The following is a 21,679-nucleotide window of genomic DNA, read 5'->3' on the forward strand; positions in this document are numbered from 1 at the left end:
AGCGATTTTGCATTTTTGGTCCATTTTCCTTACGTTGGCAGTTTCAAGTTATATTCAACTGATGAAATATATCTCCTTTGATCTCCTCAAATCGTCAAATTGTTCAAATCCTGCAAGGACAAGGTAGTGTTTGATTTTGAGCTCCGGTCCTTCAGTGAGGGACAGGAGCGATTTTTGCTCCTGGCACATTTCCGTGCTTGTGAAATTCTTCAAATTATATTCAACAGAAAGAACATGCCTCCCTTTATCTCTTCCAATCCAAAAATCATCATCTTGATCTTGCAAGGACAATAAAATTTTGAGAAACAAGCTCCGGTCCTTTAGTGAGGGACAGGAGCAATTTTGCTTCTACAGGCCAAAATATCATGATTTTATGAGTTTAATCACTTCACAAGGCAAAAACAAGTCATTCCCAACGCCCGGAATCAATTATCAAAATTCTCAAAATTTGGTCAAAATTACTCAATCAAACAAAAATCAAAGTCTTACCATCAACACTTAGGCAAAAATTGGAGTTGCACTCAGAATTCCAACTGAAACTAGACAAACTTTCTTGACCTCTGGCGAATTCACTTCATTTCAAAACTGCATCCTACGGGAGGAAGCTCTCAAATTCAAAATTGGACTGGACTCTGGCCTGAAAACACAGTAACAGAAACCCTAAGGCTTGACCCTAGTCCAGACGACTGACATACTAAACCAAAACCCTAAAAAGCAAAGCGAAGAGCAGGCAAGAACGAGCAAAAAAGAGGGGGTCCCCATTTTAATGGGGCGATGTGTGAAATGGTCACAACAGGACCTTACAATATGTTATATTTTGACTTTAGCTAGGATACTAATAGATGAGATTCTTCTATCAGTTGTCTATGCAAGGCATGATTGATACATTTTGCATAATGAAAATGGCATTTCTTGCCAACTATGACTTAACCTGTATTCAGTAGTACAAGGACTGCAGCAAGCCAACTTTTCATATGGCGGTCCTTGTATGCTAAACAAGTTGTCCAATATATGAAACAAGATAATCCTTGATTGTGCCTTTGACTATGAATATGCAAAGATATGCAATAAGGGATATGTATTATGTAGATTTTTATGATCATGATTCATCATTGGCCTATTACTTGCTTAGAATTATAGTTTGATGGGGGTTTGGGGGCAACACCAAAACAAGGTTGAGGGTAGCACCCCTCGTGGGGGTCTGTGGGTGAGAGAGAGAGAGATGTAGAGAGACAGGTCTAGTTCTTGGGGGAGAGAGAAGAGACTGAGATAGAGGGAGGTTGAGAGATGGGATAGAGGAAGAGTGGTAGGGAGAGAGATAGGTCTAGAGTTCGGGGGAAATACAGAGAGTGAGGTAGATAGAGCAAGAGAGAGTGAGGTAGATAGAGCAAGAGAATGCTGATAGGAGTTTGTTGATCACTAAAATTTGGTTGAGTCTGAAAATTTATAAGATCTTCTAACACCTAGAGTTTGTATTATAACTCCAAGAGATTTGAAACCACTCTCAAACATCCTGCCAATGTATATACATGAAATATAACTTGAAGTATAAGAAATGTGATTTATACTTAAAATGTTATATTTCATGTATATATTCTGATGAAGAGAATGAGTGTGACTTTAAGACAAGGATGGGGAGTTAAATGTTATTTTTCATGTATATAGTCTGGGAGCATCTCATAAACAAAAAGGCATTGAAATTTTGTGAGATTAAAATGAAAAAAACACAAAAATTGCCAAGTCTTAGGCCAAGATTTGCCAAGCCTCACTGAGTTTGGCCGAATGTCTAGACATGATGAGTTTGGGAAAGACTTGGCCAAGTTCGAGTCCAGGTCCCTGAGACTCGATGAGGGTGCCTTGCCTTGCGACTTGCTGAGTACTTGCAAGTCTTGTTACACTGGTTTGTATAGAAAACTACTGATGTCTGGAAGGTCAAATACTTATATAGTATCAAATGATGTTCATATGATTGACATATTTATTCATGTCCAAGAAATAATTCAAGTTTCAAAATTTCACACAATTAAAAAATATGAGAAAGCACCTAATTGCAAAACATGGAATTGCTTGTATAAATTGGCAACTAACTAGACAAATAGTTATATCTAGGAAAACCATATTGGTCAATGACACTCAAACATATATCAGCCAACTCAACTCATTTTTTGGGATCTTTTTCAAATTTCCCTCATGGACAGTACAATCTAATTAGGGTGTGCCACATGACGCTAATTCAATGCCAATTCACTGCCTTGTTGACATCACCAATCTGGTTGGGGAGGTGATTGTTGCTGTTGGTACCCATAGGAAACTCAATTTTCATTTTCATCAAACTGACCCTTGGGCTTGACCTTTTCCACTCAGTTTGCAAGAGTTTGGTCCTGTTCTAGTCTTTTCTAATAATGCTTTTTTAGGGTAAAACTGATCACTGCAAGCTGATCAAGAGTAAGCAATGTTGAAGTATCAACTATAACCAAAGTTAGAGCAGGGGATGATAGAAATGATGGAGTAGAGGTTAGAGCAAAATGAGGACCTCTAAGGCCGAAAAAGTGAGATCTACACCTTTTAAAAGGTTTTTCCATGAGTCAGACATGCCAAACAGCATTCAAAACAGGGCAAATTTTCAAGTGAAACATGACAAAAGAGAGATAGAACAGCCAGAAATAAAAGCACACATTTGGAATGGCAATACCACCTAAATTTCTGCTAGTGATACTCAGAATATGGTAAAGTTGTGGGCAAAATGCACTTTTTAGAGGTTTCAATTAACAAGTCGGTTTAGATGTACAATTTGAGTGGATTTGCCTCGTTTATTCTGCCAAATATCAGCAAACATGGCAATCAAGTTAGTGAAATGTGCTAGCAAGAGGAAGGAATGAAAAGTTAGAGATGAGATGCAAATATTTGATGGTAATGCCACCTAAGAATCCCGCCCAATATGTAAAACATGGCAAAGAAAAGCCTTTAAACTCTGCCCAGGCAAGAAAGACAAGATGAGGTGCACTATTCCTCTTGCTTTTGCCACCTAAAAAATCTACCTATATCTTGAAAACAAGAGGCAAATTGATCTAAAAAATGCACCTGTTCTTTGAAAGTGGCAGTCAGCTTATAGAAGTGTGCCTAAGATAAAAGAGGAAATCAAGTGAAGTATGAGTGCTGTTTTAAGGTGGCAAAGCCAGGGACAAACTCTGTCTAGCAACTTAAAAGGTGGCAAAGACCTTATAAAAGTGCACCCAAGCTCAAGTGGGAACTAATCAAGGAATTGAGGTGCCATTTTGTGTTGGCAAAGCCACCTAGGAATTCCACCTATAATCCCAAAAGCTGGCAAACATACTAGTAATCAGCAGTCAGCCGCTGAACAGCAGTTAGAACACAAAAATTGCACACTTTTATGATGGCTTAGCCATACAATTTCTCCTCCGAGTGCACCATTTCTTGACTTTGCCACCTAAAATTTATTTCAAGTTAAAATGTGGCAAGATCTTAAGTGATCTCCACCATGCTTAATTAGTTCAGTTTTAAAGCATGAAATAAAGGATGCAGCACCTACAAAAGAAATCCATAAATCAACTTCAAGACAAGTTTACCTCTTCTACTCATAGCAGAAATAACGTGAATTCTTCTTATTTATGCAGGTATTTCAAGGAGTCTTCAATGCCATTGGTGAAGGTTTTCAGAGCTGCCATACTGTTTGCAAAGAGATCATCAGAGTTGATGAAAATGTATACTCTAAAACCAAATAGGAAGCACTGAGGCAGCAAAGAGGAGGTTATCTTTTAGACCTCTAGTCATCATCATAGTAAGAAGTAACCAAATTGTGGTTGAAGGAATCAAATGCAAGGGCTTGTCATACCGTCAAATCTAAATTTTCTTGGGGATCTTTGGAAAGATTGAAGTGTTATTGAGAGTAGTGTTTTTTGGCATATCAAAGAATCATCAAATATAGCATTCAGTTTGACTGGAAAAGTAATAGTAATAAGGAATATTTATATTGCATATTTTGTGTTGCAAATATGAGTTTTTGTTGTCATTGTATGTCAACCATGGTCCAAAAGTGTTCAGTTTTGCAGTTGACTTATGTCTTCATGTTGATGTATGGAGATTGATGGTGGTGATTGTAGATGATATATCCAGTTGACTCGTGGCTATTCCGGAGCATTGAAAATTTATTTAGATGTCCACAATAGATTTTGGCTAAGTATGACTCTTCCGGTGAAGAGTCTGTCAGACAGGGTTCAGTATTCTAGTCCGCATTGTGCCACATTGATTAATATTTGTTTCTGGTTGTAGTATGATGTTGGTGGATTCAAAAAAATGTTATATCTTAGTTTTAATGTTCCTATTTGTTCCGCAGTTGATTTTTTGAAGGTCTGAGTGTCAGTTATGGAGTTACAATGTACTTTTTTGCAGGAATGCTTTGCATTCCTCCACCTTTTGAAGATTTGGTGTCATGGTTCTGTGATATAGTGTTGTTGGTGTTAGATGATGCTATGTTGTGCATCCACAAGTGTTGTGTTGGTCCGCATCGCATTTTGAATATGTTAGTTGAGTTGCATTATCGGTTCCATTTTTTGGACCCGACTTGATTATTTTTGGTTTGTGTGTTAGCGCGCTGAGTTGAAGCCGATGAATTGGGATTGATAGGAAGGTATGCCAAGATGGTGTGATGCTTCACATGTCTTGTTTCCCTTCCGCATTGCTTTGGAGAAAATATTTGGGCTCGATTTTTTATACTCTACATGTTACATCTAATTAGGTTGACTTAATTAATCTATCTCTTTGTGCGGATGATATATAAAGGATGAGAAAGGATGAGATCTTTGGAAGGATTGTATGAGTTAAATGTGAAGTTGTGTATGGTGTGTCGAGTATGTGTGAAGTTGCACAATTGCAGATGAGTAGTAATGAAGTCAGTTTCAGAGGTTTAGGACTGTGAACTGTAATCAGCATTTTAGAGGATGTGTATCTCTTTAGTTCAGCAACAAGAAGTCCATTGTATCTTGCCCCAAGGTTGTGCACCTTAGCCTGCAAGTCCAAATCAAGAGCAGTGAGCTTCCTTGGCCTAGATCCTATAACTTTGTTGTCAATTTTCATATAGTGAGATAGTTCCCACTGTGGTTTGGAAAAATCTTGTTGTCCTTGTGTGATTGATCTTTTGTTTTCAGTTGTTTACTTTTGCACATGTGATAATTGGAATGAATGATAAATGAATAATTAAGTTCTAATATATGCTGATTCATACCCCCCTTTTAGCATCCATAAATGTTCAACATTTTGTTTAAACCCTAAGGCATGTCTATGTGCTATTTTCTAAGTGGTCCAAATCAGTTAGGATATTCATCTTGGGGCCCAAGTAAAAGAGACTTAATCAAATTTTTGCTAAGATTGAATATTGAGTTTCATAGAATTAGGGTTGGCATAGGAGTGTTTGTTAAGTTAAATGGTTTTTTGACAATTTTTTAGTTGTTTTAGAGATAAATTTCACCATCTTGTACAATATTTGACGAATATTGTAAATCAAAGGCATTTTACATGTTCAAAAGTCAGTTAAGTGACAAAAGTTACTAGTTTTCTAGCACAACTACATCTGACAACTATCATCATCAGTAGTTGGCTATTTTAAGAGGATAGGGATGAGCCTATTATTAGGCCTTTATTTTTATTAATTGTTGTAGAATTGGTTTGCTTTAAGAGTATTGTATTTCCTCTTTTTTAAGAAAGGGATAGAATTGCTTTAAAGTGGCATTTTTTTGGAATATTTTATCCCTAAAAGCGACCTCTTGAGAGCTTCTAAATAAGTGCTTTCAACCTTCTCTCATAGTCCCTATAAAGGTGCAACTGGAATTAATGACAACTACATTGACAAACTACTTGAGACAAGGGCCCAAATGACAAACAAACATGAAAGACAAGATTTTTGGCTTGAATTTTAACTTAAAACAAAAACTTTTTAAGGGTAACAACAATATGTAGGCTCAATACACAATGTGCATAGGACCCAAAGAAGATGAATATAACCCAAAGGTATACCACAAGCATTGGTAACATGATGGAGTTGACAAGATGCATTTTACATTCTAAATTTAGAAGCATGCAAGGTAAATGACAGAAATTATGTTGCGTTGTTGTCATGTCCCCTTTCTAGAGTGGACATCAGAGACGGAGGAGGTGGCCTATCATTGGAGTCTCGTAGGCTAGCAGAGGTTGTTTGGGACTCATTCAGTGCATATAGTGACTGGATTTTGGCTTTATAGGCAGTTTGGAGCCAGTTTGGAGCAGTTCCTTGATTTTAGGAGGCAATTCCTACATTTTAGGAGGCTGTTCCTACTTTTAGGAGGTTATGACAACATCCAGGGTTGGGGTTCCATGAGACCATTCCTTGGTTTCAGTTTTAGGAGATTTGGGTGTGTTTCCTAGTTTCTAGGAGCATCCCTAGATTTTAAGAGGTTATGACAGCATCCAAGGTTGGGGTTCCATGAAACCATTCCTTGGTTTTAGTTTCAGGAGATTTGGGTGTGTTTCCTGGTTTCTAGGAGCATCCCTAGATTTTAGGGATGAGATTGCCAGTTGATCCATGATTTCCGACATCAGTCACAGATAGGTGACAGGGTTAGTTTCAGGCTTTTGGTGTGTTTCGAGCTTTCTATAGCTATTTGGGTTATATTTTTAATATATTTAAATATTTCCTAAGTTAGCGTTTTAATATTTTAAATAAGGCTATGTCTATAGCCATTTCGGAGTAATAAGGGGTTTTTGGCTTCATTTGGATTCGTATGCCCATGTGTTATAGCTCGTTGGAAAGGTCTTGAACTTTTCTAAATGATTTTCACTTGCCAGGGTCCTTTTGGCGCTTGGAGTTATTTTATTTTGAAAAAGTGGTTTTTTTTCTATACTTGGGCACCTAATATTGGGAAATATGACTTTATATTAAAGCGCACTTTTCACATATCTTTAGGATTCGATTTGGAAGGAAAGAGATATAAGGAGAAGGAAGCCTAATTTCTCATTATCTTTTACATATTGAAAACTTGTTTGGTGCGATATTGCTTTGGTAGAGCAATTCTTCAATCTGGGACGCAAACCCCATGATTGGTACTCGTTGGGACATAGCTCTCAGCTATTGATTGGCAATGGATTCTTTTGGCATTGGCATTATTGGTCAGAGTGTATGCGCTATTCCTTGTGGAGATTCAGATTGCTTGGTGAGGGTTTCAGCAGGGTGGTTGAATTTCCCAGCTGGGGCGTGATTGTTTCAGCTTGATGCCACCATTACAGCAGGTACACTATACGCTGGAAGTGGTGAAGACTTTCATTCAGCCATAGCTAGTGTTCTTGGTTTGTGTTCATCATCTACCCTTCAGTTGGCGCCATTATTGGATGTAAGCACATCCCTAGTGCGTAGGGAATAATCTGGATATTATAAATCAGAAATCTGCCTGGTACGATTTGTATCAATTCTGATTTAATTGAATGTTCTTACTTGTTTCAGTTTCCTTCCTTATTTGCTGTTCTTTATTCATTACTTGCTTATATATTAAAAAAAAATACAAAAAGAAACCAAACATTCTGCAACTTCTCTCTATTCTGTAAGACCAATAGCAAAATCTCAGGAAAATATAGTTTATTATTTTAAAAATTACGGCAGATCAGCAAGGGGATCCATCAGGGATCTTTCAGTTGTGTACTATTGGCACTTGTGGGTAAATGATAGAAATTATGTTGCGTTGCGTACTATTAACACTTGTGTGTCATATGATATCTAGTATTTAAGTAGACCAAATTAAAGCCCTTGAAATGAAAGATTCATATCATTCCTCAAAGATCATGATGCGTTGTGTACTATTGGCACTTGTGTGTTATATGAGATCTAGTGTTTAAGTAGACAGAATCAAAACCCTTGGTATGAAAGAATCATATCGTTCCTCAAAGATCAATAGTGTTTAAGAAAAATTACATGGAAAAATCTCAAAATTGAAATTTTATTTTATTTTATTTTTATTTAGGGAATTCATAAGTACTATTTAGTTTCGTTTTGGTCTGTGTGTGAAGGTAGTTGGTGGAAAGTTCTAAAATTAAATCTTTATTGTCCAACATTGTGAAGAAACGTGCTTATTACTCTAGATGTTATTCTGGATAGTTTTGAATTGACATCTTTTGGTATTTCCGAGCTGTTAATATTTTTACATGCCCTTGATGTTATTGTTTCTCTTCAGCGAAGTAATGCTGGATCCAGCTGCAGTCTTTGGCATGCTTTTTGGTAGTGAGTATTTTGAAGATTATGTTGGGAAACTTGCTTTGTCTTCATTGGCATCAGTTGAAATAGCCGAGTCTGGACAAAGCCATGATATCCAAAAAATTCAGGACAAGATGAAGGTATGTTGGTTTTAGTTGAATTTAATATTTCTTACAGGTATAAATTGGGTAAGGTGATGCTTTTAAGTAAAAAATATGCTTATTTGTTAGAATATTGATATTAGTTGTAAGCTTCAGCCTTCAACCATAGCTTAGCAATTAATCATTATCTTGCCTGTTCTTGTGCTTGACTGATGGCTAGTTGATGTATAAATGTTGACCTGAACCTAGATGAGGTCGCATGCTTATTTTTAAGCACTCTAATATGCAGATAAAATTATGTAATCATATCAACAAAGTAATAAAAGATCAACTGAAGATTGTCCATTTACGGCAAATAAGACAAGAAAGTGACTAGTTTTTGACATCTTGTTATTATTTCATTAAATTTACATTTGACTTATGTTAGTGAATCCTGGTAATGTAAATAACATTTGAGATACAAGAACAAAAATGAAAACAGATACAATACAAACTTAATACAATTTCAAAGGTGACACAAGCCCGAGAACATTGAATCGCTTGCTAATTACATCCTAATTAAACCTATATTAGTGTTTACGTAACAATAGATACTACCAACAGTTAACCTGATGACCTGATAGCCATTTTTCGAAGACATAGCATGTGTCTGTAGGTCTGACACAGCAGGGGAGTGCTGGTTGAGCTATTTGTGAGCTTTGTTAATGTACATGGAGCTTGTTGATGTTAATGTTAGAACCAGAAACATTAGACACAGAAATCTGAAACAATAAATTTCACAAGAACAAGATACACAAGTATTTATCCCGGGAAAACCCTCCACCTGAGGGTGAAAAACCCAGCCACACCAAAAATCAAACTTTATTGAAGTCACAAACTTGAATACAAAAGCTCTCAAACTGAATGATCTAGACACAATTGTTAACCCTTAACAATCCGAAGATGAAGCCGATAACATCTGAAACTGAAGGCTTCTACAATACTGCCAGCTTGAAGCTTTCTGAGACATATAATAATCATCCCTCAATCATACACAAGAAGACAGAAGATATATACGCTGAAGAAGATACAGAGATGCTACAGAAAATACTGTCAAAAAACTCCACCCCTGAATGATCACTCATACAAAAATATAATAGTCTCTCTTTAAAGACTTTTCCATACTGCGAAATACGAACTGCTGACCTCATTTAAAGAAACGACAAGGCTTGAAAAATCTGAGATGGAGGAGTCGAAAAGCCAACATCCAGATCACGCAATATGCTGGACGGCAGTTACAATACTCACCGTTACAATCTCCGGTACCGACAAGAGCCATAAGTCGTAGACACAAGCAAACCTCTTTCCGGATGGAATATGAAGATGAAAGAAACCACTGCCAGCATGCATGAGGCTCCCACGATACATGCAGGTTGGTGACAGTTATCAAGGAAGCCGTTACACATCAGCTTCTCTTAGAAGTGTAGGAAGAAACCATCACAGGCAAAATGAAATCTCCTGCTGCTAAAAACATTAACAGTTGAGACTATTTTGGCCATTGCAAAACTTCTATACTTTCTTCTTGCGTAGTTCAGTGGGATGTATTTGCTTCCTAGACAAGAGTTTTTGATCCAGAGTGGGTTTTTACCAATTTGAATAATTCTTCCAGATTTAGGCACGTTTTTAAAATTATTTTCTGCATCGCAGATGTTTAGCATCTCTTTTTAAGTGAATAATACACATTGAAGATGTTAGCATATCCATTGTGAATGGGATTGACTGCCAATTTCACTTCATTTGAGATATTGACATCAAATTAAATCCGTTGCTGAAGGGGCAGAGTGTGGCATAGCCAGTCTATTTACAGATCAATTATTCAATATCATCCACATTTTTCAAGTATTTTTCTCTTTTTCCTATAGGTCCTGTCACTGAAGAAGCTCATCTCAGAGGGCAAAATGTTTGAATGGGCGTTGCAGCTGGATCCTGTCTCACAAGTGCCTTAATTCCCAAAGCATTTGTGAGAATGAAGTTGCTAATGTTCTCTAGATTATTTTCAGAAAAAATATTGATGATGCACACTGTTGCCTGGACATGTAAATCTAAGACTGAAGGTGCCTTGAATACCTGCTGTGCATGAAGCAGTATTGTTTCTGCATCATGCCGAAATTTTCCATGGTACATTACTGTGGGTAGTTCAAAGCATCCACATTTAATGCCTCTTTCCTTGTCTAAAAGTTATTAGAATTGCAGATAATTGTTTATCAGACAATTATCCATATTCAATATGTATCTCAGGAATGTAGACTGTGCCACCTAGGGCATGACATCAATCTGTGAGTGCATGGAGAACATGAATCAATTCAGTGGTGAGAAGGACCATTTCCATAATTTGAGGTACAGCTCCATATTGACAAGTACTAGGACTAGAAATATTTCCAGTTGGTACGATCTTTATACTAAGGCATCCTTGAGAGGCTTAGAATAAAATGTCAATCTTTTTACCTCATCAATTTAGAATGGATGAAGATACTTGTAATTGCTGAGGATCTGCATCTAAATTTAGCTTTCCTTCTGAATAATTCTTTCCCTGATATGTTTTGTTTTAATGAAAAAGAACTTATAGTTTTTCCCATTCCACTGATGCTCTCCAGAGGATTGTGGATGAGCGAGGACTCCAAAATGTTTGTTTATTTCCTCAGATTCTCAGAAGGGTGAATTATTGGAGCATTTTCCTATCAAATTTCAATGACATGATTGCAAGTAAAAAAAGCATACGGTAAATCAGTTCTATATTTGGTTTCAAACTAATCCCCAAGATCTTATGGCTGAAGAGAGAGTTCTGTTTGCTCCCACATACTGAGTTTTCCTTCGAGTCCTATCATCTCTTGTAGCAACAAGCCCTTGCGTCTTCTCATTTCAAACACTTAAATGTAATCTCATTTATCATTGCTCCTCCTTGAAACTTTTGTATGTATTTTCGTTTACCTTATGAGTTCAATTGCTAGAAGCTCCTTGGTCTAAATGTACATGATAAATAAAACATGGTACTCCATAATTGTATATTGGTTTGCAGTTAAAGTTAAAAATTAAATCGTAAATGATTACTGGGTAAGTTACAGAAACTCATCATCACAATTAGTTTTCTGGATTTCTGACAGGTGATGAAAGATTTAACTTGATAAGTGATTGGTTTAAGGAATGCTGCTTTTCTGCCGGTAAAATAAGGAGTTACAACTACATAATCTAATAGCAAATTGCCCAGAATACTTCATGTTCCCTAGAGAATACTCTGTTTGACAATAGAACAGTTTTCCAGTCCTTTAGAAGCCTGTAATTTCTTCACCATCACCATAGCTACTGACTTAATATCTTGTAGTTAGATACAGTCAAATGTGGATAGAAGTGCATTTACATTGTGTTGGCTCTTCTTTAAGAAGAATATCTTGTAGTTATATACAGTCAAATACCCTGTAATAAAAAATATTTTTAGTGACCTTTTAATTTAAATGCTTTGTAGTTTCCCGTGCATTCAATATGGGAATTAATCATACTGCGTAAATATTATCTAATCACAAGGATACTATTATGTCATAGTAGCGAGTTTTCTAATTAATAAACATTTGGGTCAGTAAGCGTTTAAACACAAACTATAATTACTTTCCAACAAGTTACCATTTTCTTTTATATCATGTTTATTACTGATTAGACCATAACATAATTTGAATCTAGTTAGCTTAACGATCATAGTTTTCCTAAAATGAATAATACAGGTTGATAATATATTTGGCTTTGCTATATACTTTGTGCAGGCCTTCCAAAAGGAAAGGGAGGAAAAACTTGTGCAATTATTGAAAGATAGGCTGCTACCCTATGTTAATGGTCAAAACCAAGAATTTGTGGATTGGGCTAATTCTGAGGCTCGTCGTCTATCAACTGCATGTAAGTTTTTTGGTTATTTTCTGCATCAACAAATTTTTATGAGTGAAATTAGCTGTGGAACTTTAAAAGTATATTGGTTATTAATGTGCTTTTTTAATTAAGTGGGTTCTCTAAATGAAATTTATAAAATAATTGATTATCTATTTATATAACTACAAAACTATCTTTGAATATCTCTAGTTGATTTGTTTACGATACCAAGAGAGAGGGATGTTTTGGGGCCATCATCCCTTTAAATTTAGAAAAGCATATTGTACTAGACTGCAATAGTCAACCTAACTACATAAAGCCTACAAGAGGCAAACAACAGACAAAAGCATGCAAACTCTCCACTATACACAAGCCAATATAGAATAGACGTGAACCAATAGAAGAAAAACAAAAACATAGTTACTATTTCTTGCACATCCCTCAGCCACCCACCCGACCAACACCACTCTCCAGAGCTTCTAGAACATCCAGTATCTCATCAACCCTTGCACTCCACCACTCCTTGCTTCAGGGTAGGATTACTATTGCCACCAATGTTAGCTAGTGACAAACCTTGTGGATAACCTCCTGCCTCTTCCTACCTCAAGCTAGTAGATCCAGAGAGAGAAGGGAGCACAAATATACTTGCCACTTCCAAGGTTCTCATTTTATGATGTTTTCACAACCAGGTGCAGATCCATATAGAAAGAGGAAAGAATTTGGAGCTCATGGTTGATGTTTGTTTACTGGTCTATCTGATAAAATGAATACATGAATTAATAATGGAGATGACAATGCGTACCAGATGCCTGAGTAAAGTATATTTTTAAGTGACACATGAAATTATTACAAAAGAAGACTAGATATGATTAGCCAAGGATTAGTGTCGATCCGACTAGATTGTACTACTTTCCTTGATGATACACAATATATTTAAAGGATGTGACGGTTGCCAAAAGGAACACTACTGTCAACCAACTGACACTTTAAGTACTCAAAGTTGACAATCAATTAATATTTAGTTGGATAACCAATAGTATCAAAATATAATAATAGGCATTGTGCACAGACCTTAATGGCATACATCATTTTCATAATTTTCTAAGAGGCGAAAAACAATGCTGACAAAGCCAAAAATAGAGATTCTAGAGTGTTTAACCAATGCATGCCAATATGTGAATAATGCTTCAGACCAACTTCTTTCGGACTAACTAGCTGAATGTATGACTGCTAATGCTGAAACCAAAAACCTTTTTACTTTACTCTAATGGAGTTTGGGTTTGCACAATACAGTGCAGAGGAATGACGTGCAAGGCCATATGATGTAGCTGAATGATGTGCAAGGCTATACGATGCATTGGAATGATCTGCGAGGCTGCACAACGTTGATAGAGGATAGCTGTTGTACAATGTACAGAAATTGAGGAACTTGCTATACAAGATAAGAGAAGTAAGATGGTTGTTGTATGCTAGAGGAAAAACAAGTTTGTTGTACGTTGTAAGAAGAGAACTGCTGTACTATGTAGCTTGGTCATATGAAATAGTCATACCTTTTAATGCATTTGAGTTTTTTTATGTAATCGAGCCTTGTTGTCAGGCATTTTATGTAATCGGGCCTTGTAGTTGTGCTTTTTATGTAATCAAGCCTTGTAGTCGAGCTTTTTTATGTAATCGGGCCTTTTATTATTTTCTCTTTCAATTGTTGAAAATATTTTCTCCTTTTCGGTGTCAGTCTTCCCTTATTTTCTAATTTACTTTTTCTTTTTTGTAAATTTACCATGAAATTGATTTAGCTTGACAAGACATCCAAATAAGAGTTCGGGAGCAAGATATCCGCAAGATCGCTTTTCGATGTCATTTTGGCCATTATGAGTTTTTGATTATGCTTGTCGGCTTTCGGCTTGACTAATGTACCATCTGCATTTCAATCTTGTATTAATCATATATTTAATAAGCAGCCGTGGAAATTTTTGCTCATATTCTTCAACGACACTCATATATAGTAAGACATGGGAATATCATTTAAAGCACTTGGATGAAGTTTTGGGTATCATGGAAGCCCAACCCTTATATGCAAAAGCATCTAAATGTGAGTTTGGTATGATTGAAATCCTATTCTTGGGCCACATCATTAGTGTGAAAGGGGTTCAAGTGCACCAAGAGAAGATTCAAACCATTCTAGATTGGCCCCCATCAAAGACACAAAATTATGTGGTTTCTATGGGTTGTGTAGTTATTATAGAAGGTTTGTTAACGGGTTCTCACAACTTGGGGTTCCCTTAACAAATCTAACCAAGAAAGGTGCATTTAGATGGATGAGTGAGGCTCATTGGGTATTGGGTGTTTGATTAGTTGAAGGAGATCATGAGCACTTGTCCAATTCTTGCCCTTCTAGATTTCAATAACCCTTTGTACTAGAATGTGACTCGTTGGGGGAAGGAATTGGTGCAGTTTTGATGCAAAATAGGCACCCCATTGCTTATGCGAGTAGGAAATTGAAAGATAATGAAAGATTGTACTCTATATACGACAAAGATATGCTTGCCATAATGCATGCATTAACCAAGTTTAAGCAGTATCTAGTGGGTGGTAAGCTTGTAGTATGGACGGATCATAATAGTTTAAAATACTTCCTAGAGCAAAAGGATCTTAATGAATGCCAACAAAATGGGTTAGTAATATCCAAGCATCCAATTTCGATATTGAATATGTAAAAGGAAAGAAGAATGTGGTTTCCGATGCCTTATCTCGAAAACCAACTATTTTCTCATTATCCAAAATTCCAACATAATTTTAAGATTGTACTCTATATACGACAAAGATATATGCTTGCCATAATGCATGCATTAACCAAGTTTAAGCAGTATCTAGTTGGTGGTAAGCTTGTAGTATGGACGGATCATAATAGTTTAAAATACTTTCAGAGCAAAAGGATCTTAATGAATGCCAACAAAAATGGGTTAGTAATATCCAAGCATCCAATTTCGATATTGAATATGTAAAAGGAAAGAAGAATGTGGTTTCCGATGCCTTATCTCGAAAGCCAACTATTTGCTCATTTACTACAAAGACAAAATCTACTTAGTGCCAGAATCAAAACTAAAGAAGATTTTGAGGGCTGTCAATGATACACCATTGGTAGGACATTCAGGATGCTTTAAAATTCAAAACCTATAAGTAGATTAGGGAAAGGTTCTCTTGGAAGGGCCTAAAAAATGATGTCCTTTTTTTGTTAAGGAATGTACAACCTGCCAACTTTCAAACAACTATGCTTGTATCAATTGAGGATTTGCCACCAAGGTATGACCATTATTCCAAAGTTCATAACAGCAGTGACATAACTTCTCTTCCTCAAGATATGGCAGCCTTTTGGTGCAGGGGCTCTTAGCAAATTTTGGTAACTTTGTTTCCAGGATGTTGGAATCATGTTTTTAATTTTGTAATAAGGCCAAGAGGCCATTGAGTGTGTGCTCAAATGATTGTAAGGGCCCTAAGAGTCTTTGTTTGACCAATGTTGGCATGTGAGCTCTTAAGGGTGCCAGGTAGAGCACTTAATAGGATAAGTTGTTTGTGAGTAATGTAGGTTGGTTGATGTTGTTTTGAGATTGTTAAGGCCATATGAGTCACTTGGAGGTGAGCAAGTTTGGGTTTGAGCAAAGTTGCTCACCTATGCAACAAATTGCAAAAGTTGCAAAAGTTGCTCATAGCAACTTTGCAACATTTTCATACACCAACGGCTAGTTGGTTGACACATTCGGTTGTGAGAATATGTAACTACTCCAAGGACAATATAAGGCTTGGAAAGACCGACGATAATCGGTTGTTGAAGATCTAAAAGAAAATAAACAAGTTTTGGTTTCCCATTGGGTGTGTTCTACCGAGTTTTTGCTGTTCTTTGCAAGTTGTACGGCCTGTACGGATTGACATGTCCAAGATAGGGTCATGGATTGTTAGATTGGTGTCTTACCTTCATTTTGTTTTTGATTTGGAGTCTTGAAGTGTTGTAGTTTGTGAATAAACTTCATTTTGTTGTAGGTGGGTCCAAGAGCCCTAAAAACCAGGGTTTCGAGAGCAAAATGGCTCCAACCTAATGTTCCATGGTGGATTTCCTCTCTGAAACCTTGTGGAATGTTAGGCTGCATTGTATACTATGTTTTCTTTTTGGTTTTGAGACAGGAGAAGCTAAAACAAAGATTTGCCACCATACCCTAGGCTTGGCACGTTGAGTTGGCAAGCATTAGGAATCATGGATAACAAGCCCTAATTGGGTGAATCCGGTGGGTGGAGGTGAAGAATGATTGGATTGGAATTCCATATGGAGGTACAAACCTCAAACCAACATCAATTCACAAAGGCAATCAGACCAGTGAAGGAGTTTTGATCAATCCCTATTTTGAAGGCCTAGGAAGGGGCAATTAGGCCTAATTAACCGGTAAGGGTTAGATATGCTAATGACAAAACCCACCTCTGGTTTTGAGATATTGTATGTAAACCCCAAAAGGGTGTCTGGAATGCCAAAGAGTTCATAGGGTTGTTAAGGAAGTTTAGCAATTAGATGCAGATTACTCCGCAGACAAGGCTACTAGAATTAGGTCTCCTATTAGGCCTAAAAGTGCAATTTGTTTGTAAAACACCAAACTGGTAAATGTCAAAGCTCTTGAGCAAGGAGTAGGGTTGGAAATCCATCCAAAATCATCCTTCCTTATGCGTGTAGTGTGGGGAATGAAGATCGTGTGGTAGAGGGGTTGAACTCTCCGGTTGGGTGTGAAAGGGAGTGGGAAAACAAGGTCTCCGAAGCAAGAAAATGGAACTCACAAAACAACAAGTGCTTATCCTAGCCTAAGGACCTTGGGAAGGTCAGAGAGGGTAAGTCTTGCAGACCCTTGGAGGGTGTGAGGTGTAGAATCATTGGATGATTCTTGTGTAGCTTGGAGGAGATACCTAGACAAGGTAGCACAAAAAGGTGAAGAGTCAACTCACTCTACATCACCTTTGGTCAAGAAGAGAATTGTGATTCGCATTCTATATTTGAGAGTACACATGGTTCAAACATGGGTTATGATAAGGTGAATAATAAATCAGATTTTGTACATTTTGGGACAGCTGATATAGAGCAATCCCAGAGGATGAATGAAGGATAATTGGCAAGAGCCAGGCAAGCCAAGTTGATAGCTCATCAGGAAAAGCTTCAACTTCAACACATTCATGATACTCATCACCATATTGGTAAGGAGGAACATGAGCTATCGAATTCTGATTTTTCAGCTGATATTGGTTATTTTCTACATGGTGGTGATGAAATTGATAATGAGGCTCATAGTGGACCAGCCACTAATGAGTTATCCTTGATTGGCACATAAGGTGTTCGCAATGCACCTTTGATTTTGTCACCTCTTTCATATGATAGGGCAGCCTTGTACTTATTGATTGGTGATTTAGTTTTCTTAGATATTACATTGGGCTATGAATATCAACATGCAAGGGATTTCATTTGGTGTATGGCTAAACAAAATATTTGCTTGGCATCCTCCAATGAAGATATACTAACTTGTTGGAGAGGTTTCCATCACACTTTCCTTGTCGGAAATTGGCTCATTGATGGGTTCATATCAGTATTGATGGTTGGTGGTACTTGTGGCTTCAATTGGAGTGAAGCTCTCAACTAGTTAGATGATGTACAGGATAACAACAATAACATATTGAGTATTGACATGATGGATGGATATGACAGTGCAAAGATTTGGGATCTTGGTATTGACATGTGTGGTGCATTTCTTCCGTGGATCCATGATGAATTGTTTCACTTTGGGTATGCAGGTATTTATATTAGAGTAGCGCAGTGGTTGGGTGAACCAACCTTTATCAGATAGATATGGGATCTAGGAATTGGTTTTTAGCTTGCAGGTGTAGATTGCTTGAGGGCAAACAATCTCCGGGAAGGGAGGATTGTAATGTCCCCTTCTTATGTGACAGGTAGTTGAGCAGTGATTGGCCTATCATCTGGTTCTCATAGGTCAGTGGAGTGAAGAGGGAACCCATTCAGGAGTCATGGAGCCTTGCAGAGGGCTTTGTGAGCCAATTCAGACATTCAAACGACAATTCCTAGTTTTTAAAAGGGATCCCTATTTTTTAGGGAATTACTGAGAGTTGGTTGTGGGGTGTCTAGGAACCATTTTGGATCATTTGAGACCATCTCCTAAATTTTAGGGAGGGGTCGTATTTTTTAGGGTGGACTACCAGTTGACTAGTTGACCACCCGGAGGTCCATGAAGCATAGCTGGTTCGCTTTTGAGCATTCTCAGATGTTTGGAGACACTTTCCTACTTTCTAGGAGGATTCCTACTTTTTAGGGGGACCACTGTAGGACTACCAGTTGACTGGTTGACCACCCGGAGGGCCACAGAGCAGAGCTAGTTCGCTTTTGAGCATTCTCAGATGTTTGGAGACACTTTCCTACTTTCCAAGAGGATTCCTACTTTTTAGGGGGACCATTGCCAGTTAGCCTACAACACTCAAAGTTCATCCATGTACAGGTAGCTTTAGTTAGAATTCGATTCGGAGTCTAGATGAGCAGCTTTTGAATAAAATGGGAGATATTTAAATATTTCCTAAGTTGGGTTAAATAAATAATTACAAAGTGAATTATTATAATCACTTTATATCAATAAAGTGGCCCCTTCGTACATTTTCCTAGAAGTTATAACTTAATAATATGGCCACTTTTAATGAGGAATTAGACCCTCAATGGGTCAAACCACTTAGGGGAAGTTATTTTTTAAATAAAAGAAACATTTTAACATGTTTAATGATGCCAAAAGTACAACCCTAACCCCAAATTCGAATTAGGGTTTGAGGAATGTTTAAAAGAAGCATTTGGCATTCATTTTGCCATTCTTGTTTGCTTTTTTCTTATTAACTCTTCTGGAAGGAAGTCTACAAATTCAGATCTGCAGGTATTCACAGGGAATTGGGAACAAAAACTCCCATTTCTTCACTCATTGGACGTAGCCCCAGTCAGATTTGGTCATTTTCCAGGATTGTGGTGCTTATAGAAGATTAATTTCAGGTCATTTGAGGACCAGATTGAGGAATATTCATCTTTTACAGCAAGAAGGGTTTGTGGAGACAATTTCTTGGTCATAATCTCTGCAGCCACAACTTTCTTATTGCAGCCGTACAGAAGGTACAGCAGACCGTACCCCTGGGAGAGATCCTTTGCACCAAAGAAAATTAATTACAGGGTTACAACAGTTGGATTTGTCAAAAATTCATTGTCAGCAATAAATAATTGTAGATCACAAAGATTTTCAGGTGGAATTAATGCCTAAGAGGGTTAATTGAGCAATTTATTGGGGAAAGTGCCAGAATTTGGAACCCTTGCCTGGAGACTTTGTGGGTTATGCAGCATATATGCATAAATTGTTTTTGGTAATTCTTTTTAGGTCAAATAACACTCATTGGTGCTGTTAGTTCATCTTGGAAGCACCTATATCATCACTTCTTGCATTCCAGTCAAATATAGAAGCTCAATCAGGCAAGCTTTGGACACCTGACATGCTATTTGAGGCTTGTGTGGAATAAATTAGTTATTATTTGTCCTTCATGTTTGCTGCAATAAAGAAATCAGAAGCCTGAAATTCAATTTTCAGTATTAGATTAGTTGTGCTTTGCATATTTCTTTCATTGTGCAACATTCAGAAGTCAATAACACGCAAAGCAAACCTCAAAATTCTTCAAAACGCAAAACATTTAGACGCTGGTCAAAGAATTTTATTTAAACAAATCTGTCAGATTGAGCCAGTGAGCAGTTGGCATCTTTCAGAGTTCTTCCAAGCTTGTTGAGGATGAAAACCCTCTTGGATTTGTTTGTTTCGAGGACTAAAAACACCCCTAGCTAGCTGAGTGGTTTCATACAAAGATGACCATTGTGTTGTAGATAGAAGCTTCACTTTTGGTTTGCAAATATTTTAGTGTTTGATGTTTTTTGAGTTGTAGATTTGGAAGGATTGCTATCAAGGAAATTGAAGTGTGATTAAGATGATTTGGAAGGTGACTTGCAGGCTGTACCATCTGAGAAGTATTCATTGCTAGTATAAGACTCATTTGTCTGTCATTTTATATGATATTGATACTGTTATTTCATAGCTGGGTTGTTGGGTTCTTGTTGTTTGGCATTATTATGAGGTGTTACAATAGTTTGATTTACATAAGCACTTTATAGCAGCAGTTTTTTAGTGTTTAATGTTTTTAATGTGCATTGACTATTCTTGTAGTCTTTCAGATGGTCATATTGTCCAAGATTTACCTTTCCTATGCATTCTATATTGTACATTGGATGGTAGTACCACCAGTGAGTTTGCTTAGTTATTTGCTGATGTACTTAACACACTGAATATGTGGTTAATTTGTGATAAGTTTTCCCATTAAATAAGTGGAAGTGCCATTTTGTTTGCCATTAAATAAGTGGAGAATTTGTATTGTCTCATCACCAAATAAGTGGAACTAGCTTGTTTTAATTTTTAGTATTGCATATACACTCCACTAAATAAGTGGTGTTGGCTGGCTTTTTACCTAGTGCTTTACTTTCAGTTGCTGCAATTTAATTTGATATGTAGATCCTTTCACCGTATGCTCTCATCTTGCCAATCCTAGGAACTGGGTGATTAGAAAGTGAAAAGGATATTGCATTGTAATCTCACTTTCAGTTGGTGTTAAATTCAAAAAATAATTTAGGGGTGTATATTAGACTTTTCTTCTCTTAGCAGGGTCCCAATAGAAAAACCCAAATGTTGGCAAAAGAGGGACCACAGACCGATGATCTGTGCTTATGCTCTTCAATGTGTAGTTTCTACCTTGGTGTAAAGGGATAAGGGGAAGATTAGAATCAATGTGGTGGATTAGTGAAGCATGACGGAATGCAATGCAAATAAATTATAATAAACTCACATCCATTCATCACATTCATATTTCAACCAAGACAAGCCATCATATATTCACTTTATATAGTTGTGGTAAAATCACATCAGTTTAACTTCTCTCCTACATATATGTTATCTTTTCCTTGCTCCTGCTGTCTTACATATATCTTCTTACTTACACATTTCCCTTTTATCTTATTTTAGCTTCTAGCCTTTCTCTTTGCTATCTTTTATTCTATATTCTCTCCTATTGTACTCTATCTTTCACTTTGCAGTCTATATATACACATTATTACATTGGGGTGTGTGTCCTTTTCCTTCTTGTGAACCTTAGATCCTGTCATAGGTTGCCTGTGAGTGTCATGTGTCTTGTGGTGCCTACAAACCTGTTCCTTTGTGCATCCTGATTTTGTCCTTACAACAATTGTAACTTTACATTCTATGTTATGCTCTCACTATTGTATTTTATGCTTAACTCTGCAGTACAATGTGTAGCTGACATTCTTATAGGATAATTTGTGTACTTGTGAGTTATA

At 37.0% G+C, this 21,679-nt stretch overlaps 1 protein-coding gene across 3 annotated transcripts in view; it reads left to right on the forward strand.

Moving 5' to 3' along the window:
- LOC131046138 (chaperone protein dnaJ 10) overlaps positions 1–21,679 on the forward strand; it is a 174,577-nt gene that overhangs the window by 88,311 nt on the left and 64,587 nt on the right. For all 3 annotated transcript variants that reach the window (XR_009105935.2, XM_057979803.2, XM_057979802.2), the window contains exons 5-6: positions 8,214–8,373; positions 12,126–12,255. Coding sequence is in view for 2 of the 3 variants with exons in the window: in XM_057979803.2 (XP_057835786.2) it covers positions 8,214–8,373; positions 12,126–12,255 (290 nt within the window). In the remaining variant the exon portion in view is untranslated. The remainder of the gene's footprint in view (positions 1–8,213; positions 8,374–12,125; positions 12,256–21,679) is intronic.

The sequence above is a fragment of the Cryptomeria japonica genome, chromosome 4 (assembly GCF_030272615.1).
Source record: "Cryptomeria japonica chromosome 4, Sugi_1.0, whole genome shotgun sequence".
In the NCBI taxonomy this organism is placed as follows: domain Eukaryota; kingdom Viridiplantae; phylum Streptophyta; class Pinopsida; order Cupressales; family Cupressaceae; genus Cryptomeria; species Cryptomeria japonica.